At 36.5% G+C, this 14,515-nt stretch overlaps 1 protein-coding gene across 5 annotated transcripts; it reads right to left on the bottom strand.

Annotated features, from left to right (window-relative positions):
- Positions 1 to 1,380: 1,380 nt before the first annotated feature.
- LOC148848629 (uncharacterized) lies at positions 1,381 to 13,805 on the bottom strand. Of its 5 annotated transcripts, none has more exons than XM_088952245.1 (6): positions 13,610 to 13,805; positions 11,870 to 11,959; positions 11,709 to 11,761; positions 10,153 to 10,223; positions 1,828 to 1,915; positions 1,381 to 1,706 (listed from the first exon to the last, which is right to left on the bottom strand). In XM_088952245.1, the coding sequence occupies exons 2-6, from the start codon at positions 11,889 to 11,891 to the stop codon at positions 1,620 to 1,622; spliced, it is 321 nt and encodes a 106-aa protein (XP_088808371.1). In that variant the 5' UTR covers positions 11,892 to 11,959; positions 13,610 to 13,805; the 3' UTR covers positions 1,381 to 1,619. The 5 variants fall into 5 exon arrangements, with proteins under 5 accessions (XP_088808371.1, XP_088808368.1, XP_088808370.1 ...); XM_088952242.1 differs by lacking the exon at positions 13,610 to 13,805 and adding an exon at positions 12,532 to 13,578; XM_088952244.1 differs by lacking the exon at positions 13,610 to 13,805 and adding an exon at positions 12,548 to 13,574.
- Between the last annotated feature and the right edge of the window lie 710 nt (positions 13,806 to 14,515).

Below are 14,515 nucleotides of genomic sequence, written 5' to 3'. Positions count from 1 at the left end.
TTAGAACTAGCTAGTTTGCTCATCTTTATTTGTTTACATGTATTTGTTCTTCTTTTTGGGTGGACTTGAGTTGGTTAGGGAGAGCTTTGTAAGTTTGGGTTTGGGGGTAAGACGGACTAAGTCCTCCCCTATAATAAGAAATTTTCCTATTGATAATGGTTAATAAATTTTAAAGTGACCGCCCCTCCACCTAGAGTAAAGTTTGGAGCTATATATATATATAGTAAATGAGATAAAATACTTTTGCAAAGATATTACAATAATGATGGTAATGTCAAGTTCAAGGCTTGATATTCAAGACTAAAGTATGAGCAGAATACTAAGAGCAACTGACAAAATGTCATTTTAGTTTGTTAGAATTGAAAATTAGGGCTTTGAACAAATTTTGACTATAAAGAAATGGAAAATAGAAAAACTAATGCAAAAATCGTGGTTAGAGGCTGGATGAGAGAAGTGATCGGACGGAAACATTGATGGATACAATATCAATGGCCGAACCATTTTCAAGTCCAACAAAGAACCTAATTTCTTTAAGTACTATGTCCAGTACAGCTCAGAGATCCTCTTACAATTCCCTACGACCCTGCCTACACAAACAAAAGCCATTATAATCTAGTGAGAACAAAAGTCTACTAGATATACCTTCCATAGAAATACCTTGTAGTGGAAACCAAAGGGAGACTCCACTACAACAGACATGACATTTATTGACATACAAAATCTGGCGCTAAATGGCATAAATCTGTCGATATATACATATCCATATTATATGGACGGATAATAATTCTGTTGGTTTATACCTTCATACTATGAGGATATACCGACAAAATAATAACCATCGGTATATGTCATTGCCTTTACCAACGGTTAAATTGCTAGTGGTAATAGCATATAACGACAAATTCCCTGTCGCCATAGAATGATTGCAAATGGTCGGATATTTAAACTGAGTCATAATAGAATATAGTGACGGATGTGATTTCAGATGACTGGACATCTAGATTTAGCAACTGATATTTGTCGGTATAATTATAATACCTTTACCGACGGTTAAATTTTCCATCGTAATAGAATAATAGCGACAGAAGAACCGTTGCCATATTGGTGGTTGGACACTCAGATTTAGCGAAAGATATTTCCGTTGGTATAGTTGTATTACCTTTACCAACGGTTAATATATTTCCATCAGTATATGTATTATAAGTTCCTTTTAATATTTATTTTGACAATTTTGGATATTTGGATTTGTCATTATAGATGTTTCCGGCAGTTGGTGTTGATCTATATGTCAGCATTATTAACTGCTTTGTAGTGACTATTTTATCAATTTCCAACAGTTAATATAGACACTTCTCTTCAAGTCTAATGGATAAATAGATCTATAACAAAAGACATTTCATTAATTGAATATAACCATATGCACATAATTTATACAATATCCATATTGTATCTATACAAGTATCATAAATGAAGTTGTTTTTCGTAACTTTCAACAAAAATAGTCCACAACTCCATGATCACAAGTTTTACTCAAACCCTCTTCACAAAAAAAAAAAAAAACTCCACTCAATCCCTATAATATACCTGTATATTTTAAAAATCAAAATAAACAATAGAAATCACAAAAAGATTTGCTTCCAAAACTCTCTTACCATCAAAAGTTCAAGATTACATGACCACGTGCTTTGCTTCACCCTACGGTGTACCTGTGAGAAAAGTAAGAAAAGTTTTATAAGTTTTAGATATAAGAATATAAATTTCAGATTAAAACTAAAGTTTGTATGCAATATAATAGCAAATAAAACATTATTTAAATTATATTCTTACAATTTTGATTGTTAATATTATGACTAGAAACTGAAGAGGGTCCGTGTCCTTGTGGGGATTGACTTTAGGCATTGCCAACATCAAGAACCTATCCAAAAATATACATACTAAGTATACAATCTCAAACCATAACATATTTAAACAAAGAAGAATATTTTGATGAATTCAAATACCAATATTTGTCAAGAAAAAAAAAATATTATTATTACATTAGAAAACAAACAAGACTTTCTGAGGTGGACTTTCATAAAAAAAAAAACATCCTACAAACCACAAAGCTCATGCTTTAAACCCTAACATAAAAAATAAAAAATAAAAAATAAAAAAACTCATTCTTTCTTTAGTTGTATCCTCTAGTTCATTTGTGAAAGCACCAAGAAAATAGTTAACCGTGGTTAAAAAAAGGCTTGTCTTGTTTGAAACTCCGATGGTCTTTGCCCTATTTAAAGTATTAGACTAGCAAAAGTAACCCATGTTGAGCATGGGAGTAACACTACTGCCTAAAATTTCCTTAATGTTGCCTCTCTTTATGAATGTGAATATTGGGGAAGGGGCTCAAGTATTTTGCTTGCAACATCTCTGGAAGTGTCTTGCCATGTATATGAGAATAAATACCTTGCGGAAAAAAATAACTATATATGAGTCGAGTGTAATTCATGCCTTTTGAGCTGGATCAACCAACAAATGGTCTTTATTTTTATATTTATTTTTTTTTGTGGAACAAATGGTTTTTATTTGTTTTTTACATTAAGGCCCTAATAACTTGGTCGTATTTGGAAAACCAAGGATAAGGATAGCAATCTTGAAGCCATTATGTGAATCAAGGGATGCTAGCCATTGTTTATTTGAGACAATATGCTAGCCAACAAATGGTCTTAAAGATGCTAGCCATTGCCTTTAGTTGGCATGACATGATTGTTTTAAAGTTGCTCCTACAATGCTCGGATGTATCAACTAAAGGCAAACCTAAAATAGAATTCTATGGCAAAGATCAGAAGAAAGGTGCAAGGGCATTGATAATTTTTTCTAAGACTTATAATACAGCATGCAGCTGATTCAGTACTTCAATGAACTACTGATTTTGTGGCTGAGAAGCTGGAGAAAGCGGAAGTAGTTGAGGGGGCCCTTGTAATCCTAGAGTAAGAAATGTGGAGAAACTCTTAATCTAATAGATTTTGTTAATTATTGCACCCAAGTTGACATTAATCAATGAGAAATGGCAACTTGTTTCTGAGATACCACACAATTTATCTCTCTATTCTAATGCACATCTTCCCTGATACTAATTGTGCTAAATTATGAAGTCATGCACCACAAATCCACATTTAAATTCTTTTTAGCTCTGAATATTGGAAGAAAGACCTTCCTAACAAGTCATCAAAGTATTTGGCACCTAAGTCTTCTATTCATTTCAATTTTTGTACCATCCAAAATTGGACTAGAACTTGCTTATTAAATGCATAACCCTTGGGAAATAAAGAAAATACATAAAACACAACTTCAAAATGTAGTGGGAGATTATGATAACTCAAACTTAGAGCTGGAAAGATGTTGTCATCTTCTAAATCCCAGATCTCACTTTCCAAAATTGAATGTCACTCATTCTCATCTAATATATATAGTAGAGAAGGCTAGCAAGTGTCGTTATTGCCAAAGGCAGTCCTTTGCACTTCTCCATAATTTTCCAACCAATTGCTTCCAAGTCGGGATGTTCATGGGGCTTTCCATTAGAAAATGCCTATTGTTTGAACAACAACCAACAATATGAAATAGTTTGACTTCGAGTAGTAATTATAATTCTACCTCCACGATCTGAACCTAGAAATGGAACTTGTAGGGCATACCAAGCATTTTTGTCTTCATCCCATACATGATCTAGTACAAGTAAAAAACTCCTTCCTTTCAATATCCTTCAAAGTCTAACTTGAAGTGACTCCAAGAACTCCAATTCACAATGATTATCAGTTATTGATTTCAATTCATTTATTATTTTCTGGCCAGTTATGGACTCCAAGAACTCCAAGTCTAACTTGTTCATCATTATTATTTTCTGGCCATTCATTTCAATTCATTTATGCTTCTGGAGATATTAAGCATGAGGATATTGTTGAGCAAGTAAAGAAGCTCTTTACAAAGCTCTCTATTGATCCTACCACTACTACTCAGTTGGTTGCAAAGGAACCAGCAGACTGGTTCTGAGGTATGGATGTTTGGTTTTGTTATGACGTATTTCTATATGTGCTTGAGAAATATTTCTTCTTTTGATGTTCTTTTAGCTCTCTACTATTGTTCCATAGCAACAAGTTTGGATAATTGGTGTTCTTTAACCCACAAAACTAAAAATTGCAAAAGGAAAATCAGAAGTGTCCAAAACATGTACAAAGAAAGAGGAAAATTTGAACTGCAACAAAACAAGAGGCCAAGGAATTATATTTTTTTTTTTGGTATTCGGTGCCATGCACCATAACTTCCCAAGTTCCCCTTGACCCCCATTTCCCCAAAGTGCTGGTTGCGGGATTTGATTCCACGACAACACTGGAACAAGCCAGCCAACACACCAACGAGCCCGCCCTCGAGGCCAAGGAATTTTTTTTATGAATGATAATAAATTTATTAATTCAGAAGCTGATTTAGAGTGAGTTCATACAACATCCCAGGGAGAGGCGCGAGCTGCCACCCCTCCTTGAATCTTATAAGTAAACTAGGAAAGAAAAGCAAGAATCACAACTGAGCCCAAAACAATTCTTCCCTATTTACCCCTTACTTAGCTGACACATCTGACAAAGTATTTGATGATCTCCCCACCCATTGTACAGTGACCAACATATTCCTTGTCAACCAACTAAATTTCTTCATTTCATTCTTGTAACGCCACATAGCCTCTTCAGAATTTTACAACCAACCCACCACCACTTTGGAATCCCCCTCGATTGTTAGGTGTTGTACCCCTAGCTGGTTTGCAAATTGCACCCATTGTACAACAGCTAAAAGTTCTACCTTGATGGAATCCCCAATTACCAAGGGACCTGAGTAGAGCAACAAAATCTCTCCCTTCTCATTTCTCAAAGCACCGCCCATTCCGAATAATCCTGGATTACCCATGCTACTTCCATCAAAGTTCAACTTCAGTGAGCCTTCGGATGGAGGAGACCAACTTGTAATTGGTTTGTCCTTCAGGGATGAACACCTCGCTACTACCCAAAGGTCATTAAAGAAGAATTGATGAAAGATTTCCAAGGTATTCAGCCAAGGTATTGCCCTATTTAACACACAGCATTTCAATTCTTGACTGCTCCTTTCCTTTTCTTGAAAAATTCTAACATTCTTTTCTTCCCAAAGAGTCCAAATCAAGGCAACCCGAGCACATCTCCACATAATTCTTCCTATTTTTGTAGGCCAATAAAAGGTAGAATGGTTGAAGAGCATGTGAACTTCTGCTGATAGACTCCAACTACTCCCAAACAACGAAAGTAGCCAAGCCCAAAGGTCTGCAGAAAAGGGACAAGATATTAATAGGTGGTAACAATCCTCATCGTGAGCTCTACAAAGGATACTTTCCCATGGAATACTTCCCAACAAAACACCATAATTTTTTGGGGAACTGGCATGCACCAAATTTCTTTTGACGGAAAGAGAAAGTTGAGAGATGGATTTGAAGAAAGAAGCACAAGTGAAGGTCCCATTGGGTCTAGGAGTCCATACCCTCTTATCTGGCTTGGAGGGATCCAAACAAACCTAGTTAAGACAACCAAGCAAGACAGAAAGAGATTCAATTTCATCATCCCTAAGTCCTCTACAAAACCCAAAATCCCACGTAGGATCAAAGGGTGTTCCCAAAGGTGAGACAAATTTTGAGACCACCTCTTTTTTGTACAAAGAAACAGAAAATAGTGAAGGGAACAAATCCTTTAAAGGTGTCTCCTACCCAAATATCCTCCCAAAAATGAACAGTGTTGCCAGAACAAACTCCATACCTGCTAGTAATAGCTAACACTTCAACAAAGAATGATAGAATTCTGTCAAAATGGATTCCACCGTTGGAAGGTGTCATCAAGCTGAACTTTGATGGAAGCAGCCAAGGCAACCTCGGGCCTTCAGGTATAGGGGGTATCCTAAGAAATAAGGACAGCAACATAATTTCCCTATTCTCAGGACCAGTGGGAGTGGGAGATTCCACAAGGGCATAAATCCTTGTTGCATTACAAGGAATTCAGATCGCCAACCAGCTTGGGGTGGAGCATCTCCTAGTTGAAGGGGACCTCAAGTGGTAATCAAGTGGCTCCTAAACTTGAATACTACCATTTGGGGCTACAAAGATCTTATCAAAAAAGTAAAGTGGTTAACCAACAATATGAGAGTTGAGATAAAATGGGTTAGTAGGTCTGCTAATTCTTTGGTTGATGCTTTAGCCAAACAGGGGGTTAATAGGGAAGATCTTTTTTGTGCTTCTATGTAAGTTGTTATTAATTTGGAAATCTGGACTTAACTAGCCCGGAGAGGTTGCAACTCGTACCTTTCCTTGAAGACTTTGTACTATTGTCTATTGATGTTTTATAAAATCACTTGAATTATCAAAAAAAAGGCCTTCCAAGGTGCTGCTAGGTTAGCTTGCCTTGATACACCAGCATCCCATCCATTCTCTAACCTCCCATGAATGCTTCCCACCACCTTATGCCATAATCTCTCTCTTTCCAATGGCCATTGCCACAACCATTTCCCTAACAAAGCTTGATTTTTTTCTAGTTACCCTCCCAAGTCCCAAACCCCCATCTTCTTTACTTCTACACACAATTTCCCAATTAACCAAGTGATCCTTTTTTTCTTGTCCCGACTCCCATAAGAAATCTCTCATCAACCTCTCCAGTTTCCTAGCTTCCCTTACTGGTATCCTAAGTACAGACAAAAAATAGGTAGATAAGTTGGCCAAGGTAGCTCTTATTAGGGTAATTCTCCCTCCTAAAGAGACATAATTCCTCTTCCATGAGGCTAATCTTTTCTCAAACTTTTCTATCACTGGGGTCCAAAATCTACTCTCCCTAAGAGTTGCCCCTAAAGGAAGCCCTAAATATGATGACATAGGCACAAAGGTGGAACACTCAAGACACTCCGCAATAGCCTCGACCTCCCTTACCTCCAAATTTATACCCGTTATGCAGCTCTTTTCCAAATTTATTCTCAAATTATAAATACTTTCAAATCCTTTGATTAGCTCCTTTAGGTTTGCTACCTTTTTGCTAAAACCTCCTTCACAAAAGATCATTAGGTCATCTGCAAACTGAAGGTGGGTGACGGGGATTTGGTGTCTCCCTATTCTCCAACCCCTAATGGCATCTTCATTGGCAGCCTTAGTAATGATCCTACAAATCACATTAGCTACTAAGGTAAAAAAGAAGGGTGAGAGTGGATCCCCTTGCCTGACACACCTACAAGCTAGAAAAAAATCCCTCACCATACCATTTACCAGAATAGAGTAGTGGCAAGTACTAATACACCCAAAAATCCGACTACACTTGTCCCCAAATCTATAGTTTCGCATAACCTCTAATAGAAACTCATGTCCACCAAATCATAGGCCTTTTCAAGATCCAATTTACAAATGAAACCTCTCTTCCTAGACCTTTTCATTTCCTCCACACACTCATTCGCAACTAAGATTTGATCTGTTATTTGTCGCCCTTAAATGAAAGCCCCTTGGGTTTCACTAGTAATAAAAGGGATGACTGTTTTGATCCTCAACGAAAGCACTTTAGCCAAAATTTTATAGATGCTTGTCACCAAACTAATAGGTCTATAATCTTTTGGGTGATTGGCATCATTCTTCTTAGGTATCAAGGCCAAAAAGGTGGCATTAATTCCAATGCTTATAATGTGATTGTCTGCAAATTCCTTAAAGACTACAACTAAATCCTCTTTCAACATCTCCCAACAGTCTTGATAAAAACCCATTGTAAAGCCATTTGGACCTGGAGCCTTGGATCTATCCACTAGAAAGACATCTTTCTTAATCTCTTCTTCCTCGAAATCCCTTTCCAGCCACCTTGTCACTCCGTCATCAATTCTTGGCCATTCCACCCCTTCCACGATTGCTCTCTCATTTAAAGGTCTTCTATAAATCGATTTGAAGTGGTCGACAAATTTACTGGCTATGTCATCCTGGTCGGTAATCACCTCCTCTCCTATCTCTAGCTTGGTCACAAGATTCTTTCTTCGTCTCCCATTTGCCAAATCATGGAAAAATCTAGTGTTCCCATCGCCTTCCTTAATCTACTTGTGTCTAGATTTTTGTCTCCAACTGATTTTTTCCCTCAATAACACCTCTTCCAAATCCTTTTTCAATTGTCTCCTTAATACTTTGTCCTCCTCGGTCAACCCATTTTGAGATTTCTTTACATCCAAGCTTTCTAGTCAAGAGATTAGGCACAATTTTTGCTCCTCAATTCTACCAAAATGGTCTCTATTCCACTCTTTTATTTTGGCTCTCAACCTTTTTAATTTCTTATGAAACTCGATCTCCTTCCATCTTACCCCCCTCTCCTCCTCACCCCACAATTCTTTCACTTTTTTCACAAAATCCGAATGGGTAAGTCACATATTTTCGAATCTAAAAGGTGTGGGTCCTGTAGGAAAAAACTTAGTACCTAACTGGATAGGACAATGATTGGACGTGACCATGGGTAATGCTCTAGCAACCAAGTTTTCCAAACTATTCTCCCAAGCAAGATTAAATAAGAACTTGTCCAACTTCGAACACAAAGGTGTTTCCTGAAGGTTGGACCAAGTGTAACTGGCTTGCAGTAGAGGTATTACATTCAATTCACATTCTTCAATAAAACCATTAAATTTCCTCATGCTTGTTGTAATTACCTATTGGAGATTAATGGTTTCATCAGAGAATCTAATGACATTAAAATCCCCGCCCAAGGGCCATCCCATAGCCCCTTGGTTGCATAAAGTTCCTCCCACATCTCATTCCTCTCTCTCTATAGGAATTAGGGCCATAAACATTGGTTAAGACTCATACACACCCATCCTCTACATTCTTACACTTAATGGAAATTGAGAATCTGCCTATCAATTCTTCCATTACTTCCACCACATCCTCCCTCCATAGTGTTACGATCCCCTCGAGGCTCCCCAAGAAGGAGACGAGCTCCAACCTAAACCTCTAGACCTCCAAATACTCCTCACCCATCTCCCATCTAATTCCATCATTTCGGATTCTTGTAACAGCACAATATCGGGTTTTTCCCTTCAAAGTAGGTCTTTGATCACCCTTCTCTTTCTTGCACTCCCTAACCCTCTTACATTCCAGCTAATAATTTTCATCGAGACAAAATAGCAAAAAACCCATGAAAAGGCCATAATCTCCTCATTTTAGGCCCTTCCTCCTATCCCCTCTACCACTAAATTCTAAATCTCCCTCAATGTCTGAGATTAGCCTTTCCACTTCAACTCTTTTTTTCTTCTTTTTTCCTTTCCCCCTTCCTAATACAACAATCATCATCTTTCTTTTCCTTTCTTTTTTCCTTACCCACTTAGAAATCCTTCTCTATGTTTCCAACACTGGAATACCCACATCCATCCTCACGGCCGATTCTTGTCCCTCTCCACCAACATCCTGTAATTCATTAGACTCAGGGTCAGCTCCCTCGACAAAGGGAAGAGGAGTTTTCACAGCTTTAAGACCATTTTCTTCGCCATTTCTAGTCTTCCCGCCACCTACCTCTTCAATCTCTTCCTCTAAAAACAACAGCTCGGTATGCAATCTTTCTATTTCAAGTTAATCATTGTAGTCTTTAACTACAACTTCAGCTCAGTATCCTAGAATTTGAAGTAAATCATTGTTGCTTCCCGTCAAATTGCTTATCATTTTAAATATTAGGTTTTGTCTTGAAAGGGGTTTTTGATAACAAATTAAGTGGCTGAACTGAATAAGTTATTAATTTGTTTTTTAGTGAATAAATTATTAAGTAAGCTATGAGATCCTTAATTGCTGAAACTAAATACTTTTCAGTGAATAAGATTAAGGAAATTTCCAGGAAAATAGCTAAGGGTTAATGCATGTTTGAACTTTAAATAACCAAGAAGGAAATGTAATAAACTGATAAAGTGATAATATACCTTGATTTTTTTCAAAAGAATTTTTTAACAAATTTAACAGGTCCACAAAAGAGCATAATAATGATCAATTCCATAATTAAAAAAAACTAACATTGATGGCCTACTGAGTGTTAAAGCTCTATGAAATAGGGCAAACAAACATTAGACTTGGTATAAAATTTACTAGACTAAAAATAAGTGACTAATAGATTACAATAAAACAACCTGAGATGGACTGTCAAACCAATTTTAGACGTTGGAGGTGGGTGGCCTAGTGCAATCACAACATCTTCAACCTTAACGACATAGAGAACAAAATGTCAATTTAAAGAAAGAAACAGTAGAAGCTAATAAAAAGCAATGGTTTTGCTTTTACAAAATCCCATATCTATAGAAAATCCAACACGTGTCGCAAAAGAATACCTAGGATGACATCAAAACACTATTCAATGCCAAGTGAAGCAATCGATTCAAATAAGGCCTTTATAAACTAACAAAAATTTTACTAGAAATAATGCTAACATCAAAATCCTAACCAGTAGCAATTTAGCTAACGTTGTTCTTCTGATCCACTGGAACTATTGGCGTTTTTCTGATCTAACAGAGCTATTGCCATTCTTCCGACCCACTAAAATCATTAGGAATAGATCTACCAAGCACTGCTTGAGCTTCTGACCTGCTAAATCATTTGGGATAAAGCTAGAGGAGGTGAAGAGGGACATTTAGAGGAAGAGAAGAGATTAGAATGATTGATTCCCTTCTTATTCGAAATAGAAAAAACTAAAATGAATTAAAATTAGATTGATTCTTTTCCTATTCAACATAAATAATGCTAAAATCTCAAATCCCTAATCTGTAGCAATAAAATCTCAAACCTCAAAACCTAAAATCAATATTTACAGAGGGATTTTTCATCAAACGCCTCTGCCCTACAGCCTCTAAATATATATCTTTCTAGTAGTGGCCTTGGGCATTTTCACTTGCTTTATGGTATATCTCTGCCCAAAATAGGACAAGGAGTGTGTATATAGAGAAGAATAGAAGTCAAAGAAGATCCAATAACACCAAAGTAAAAAGCTGGTTCAAGAAACGTGCCTCCTATCAGATGTCATCTAGTGCAAAATCATCCATACATTATCCTTAAACAACATGACTTGTGAATTGTAAGAATGAGACACTGTAACTAATACATAAATAGTAGGCTTTTGGGTTATTAGACATTGACTTAATTGCATGCCTCAGCTTTACAGCGGAACCAGCCATATTGTATCTCCATTTGGATTCAGCTATTTTATCTTTTTTTCACTTTCAAAAGCAAAAGCAACCCATATGAATAACCTCCATTTTTTTCTGCTACCACTTCTAGTGTTTAAATCAGATTCCACATTAATAAAAAAAGGACAAAAAATTTCTAAATTTTGTTAGTCACATGGTTCTCTGATTGGTGTGGCCATCTCCCTACCTCAATGGATATAAGTAATAGTGCAATATTTGATCATTAAGTTGTAAGCACGAATTTGCTTGCTTGATTGAAGCAAATCATGCTTCTCTTCCCAATTAATTAATGAAAACACATATATTAAATTGAACAAAGAAAGGAAACAAAAGGAAAAAACAATACGATGACTTTCTATTTTTGCCATACCCACTATCTGAGGACACTAATCTTGTGAAGGTAACAAAAACTTCAACAATGTAGCATTAAACAAAGTTATTAAAGAGATGAATCGTAACCAAAACCAGAAGACTTAAAAATAAGTCTGGAGCAACATCAAGCTCACCTTTGGCTTAAAGAGAAATACTTGTTTGTAAAATCCAAACACAATTGCACGCACTACAATGAACAATCACATGGTTAAAAGGGGGCAAAATAAAAAGGAAAAAAAAACAATAAAATTAGGCATCCAAAAGACAAGGTAATAACCAAAGCATCTAAAATCACCTTCATTTACAATGAAGTTCATAAAATGGAAAGCCCTCTACTAGTCCAGCCATACTCTGGCACTCTGAGTTCGGTCTGGGTCAATTGAATCTGCACAACATTAACAGCAATGGAAAAGCATGACCCCTCAAAAAGGCATCCTCAAAATAATTGCTTAGGACAATCACATTCAACATTCTAACTTAGATGCGCCGTGTAAGTTCAGCTAACTACTCAACCATCTTCAAACCCTAAATTTCAAATCTTCTAAGGTTCTAGAGCTTCTTCATGGTGTAGTAACCAAGAAAATTTGCAAAAATTAAAATTTCAAAATTTACAGAATAATCTTATTTTTCATTGGAGGTCCACCGAAATAAATAGAAAGTAACAATGGAATCTCGTTATTTGAAATTAAAAAAAAAAATAGAAAATAAACCAGTTCTATGCAAAATAAGAGTTCTAATAAAAACCTAAAATTTACTACAGTAACAATGCCGATATCAAGAAATAGTAAAAAAATAAACTTTGTTTTAGTTCAAATAGGAAAATACTTGGAAAACAGCCAAACAACAGTTCAACAAATGGAGGCAGCAAATCAAAATGAAGAAAGACTGACTAGAGCAACCAATGAGACAAGGGCGTAAGTAGCATAGTGAGTGAAGAAGATCCAAGTCTAACTCAACTAAAAGGAAAAATTGCCTTTGCCTTTGCTCCACATCCACTACCTAAGCTTCAGCATTCGGCTTGCCACACACAGAGAAACCTGGCTAAATCTTAGTTGATGCTCTTTACTAGGCAATTGCCATTCTTCTAATTTGTTAGTTCTTCTGCTACACAGAGGGGGAAGGAAGGAGAATTGAAGGAGCTCATAGAGCCTTTGCTACTCTTATAGCTTTACCATCCATTCGTTCTTCTAATCCAGGAGACTTGGAATCCCCCACCGTCTATTACTCTAATCCAAGAGAACTATTGCCATTTTTCTAATTTACTATAGGTATAGCTTTCCTTGTACACTACTCTACATTAATTAAAGCTTTTGATCTGTTAAATAGTTTGGAATAGATATGGAAGGAGGTGAATAGGGTTATTTGGAGGAGGAGAAGAGGTTAGAAAGAAAAACCTAAAATCTGAAAGCCAAAAGAAAAAGTTGAAATCTAAAAGCCTAAACCTGCTGTAATGTCGTTCTTCTTATCCATCGGAGCTGTCGTCGTTCTTTCCATCTACTAAAATCTCGAAAGCCCTTGCTAAATCTAGTTCTTTAATGGAATGGAGAATGAGGATGAGAAGATGAAGCTGCCTGTCGTATTGGCTTAAAAATAATAGAATACAAAAAATGCCCATAATAATTGGGGCATGAAATAGAATTTTGAGGCATTTATGTAGTGCCTCTAAAATAACATATTTCAAGTGTCGTAATTGACTATTTGTAGAGGCATTTTTGCCTACAGCCTCTGGAAATAAACTTTCTAGTAGTGTAAGGATGAATTACTGAACGTCGATGTAATCTCGTCTTAAGGATGAAGACGATGAACGGTAGCTGAGGGCGATATTTCAGCTTGCTAGGAGAGAGAGACGAAGGGGATTGGGAGCGATTTTGTTGGGGAAGAAGAAAAAGAAACTGAGAAAAGAGAGAGGAAGAGAGAGAGGTCGGAGGTGGAGGAGGATTTGGTGTCGCCGCTCTGCGTTCAGTGAGAGGGAGAAGATATTCACCCAAACTTTAAACAATACTGAATAACAAATTTCAGTGTCTTTAATACATACCTCAATGGGCCAATGCAAGTAATTTTCAAGGTGTCCCCCTCGCTTCTCCAAACCCTTTTTTTCTTGCCATTTCAGAACAAACTCATTAATAGAGTTTTTAGTTTCAAAACAAACCCTCCACGGCTCCACCCAAAAATGCTAAGCGAGTGAGCAGAAATGGAACGAGAAGAATACGAAGCCCAGAAAACTTGCCCGCGAAATTTACCCGCGCGCGGCATTATTTATTTTTTCATATTTTATTTTAAGTTGTATTGTCTAATTGAATTTTATTGCTTAGGAATTTAGGGCTATGGGTCGGATCTGACACGGCCAACGGCTCGAGCCCACGCGATCCATGGCCCCATGCCCGAGCCTATGTAGGCCCATATCATGTCGGTGCCATGGGCCGAGCCTTAGGCCAAGCTAGGCCATGGACTGGGCCAAAACTATTTATTTAAAAAATTGAAAAAAAATCTTGAAATTTTTATTTTATATGAATTTTTTATGTATACGATTGTTTGCTTTATTAATATATTATATATTATAAATTATTATATAATTATAATTTATAATATACGTTATATAATATATATATATTAGTTGTGTCAGGCGGCCCAACACGGCCTAATCACCTTTACCTGTTCATGGACCGAGTAGTTCAATGAATCAACCCAGCCTAACCCAATCTAAGTTGAGCTTGATATAACTTTAGGTTTGTGGGCTTGGGCCCGTGCCCAAAACACTAGGCCCGACTCTTTTCTAGGTTGAGCTCAAGCTTTCTCAAAAAATTCTGGCCTAAGTCTAATCCCAACTTGATAATATATTATATAATAAAAAATATTTTTTACAATAATATAGAATATATGTTTTTAAGTAGTAGTGGTATATTTCACAATTTTTACATTTTGAGGTCTTTTAGTATAAATA

This window comes from Nelumbo lutea, chromosome 6 (assembly GCF_056320005.1).
Source record: "Nelumbo lutea isolate HS-2025 chromosome 6, American lotus-T2T, whole genome shotgun sequence".
Lineage (NCBI taxonomy): Eukaryota > Viridiplantae > Streptophyta > Magnoliopsida > Proteales > Nelumbonaceae > Nelumbo > Nelumbo lutea.
The sequence above is the reverse complement of the archived record's forward strand: the minus strand, read 5'-3'. Positions and strand labels throughout refer to the sequence as shown.

Coding starts and splice junctions, on each gene's coding strand:
- LOC148848629 (XM_088952245.1), bottom strand. CDS start 11,891: ATGAACTTCATTGTAAATGAAG. Junction 11,762..11,869: donor GAACTTCATTGTAAATGAAG/GTGATTTTAGAT, acceptor TGTTCATTGTAG/TGCGTGCAATTGTGTTTGGA. Junction 10,224..11,708: donor TATTTCTCTTTAAGCCAAAG/GTGAGCTTGATG, acceptor TATGTCGTTAAG/GTTGAAGATGTTGTGATTGC.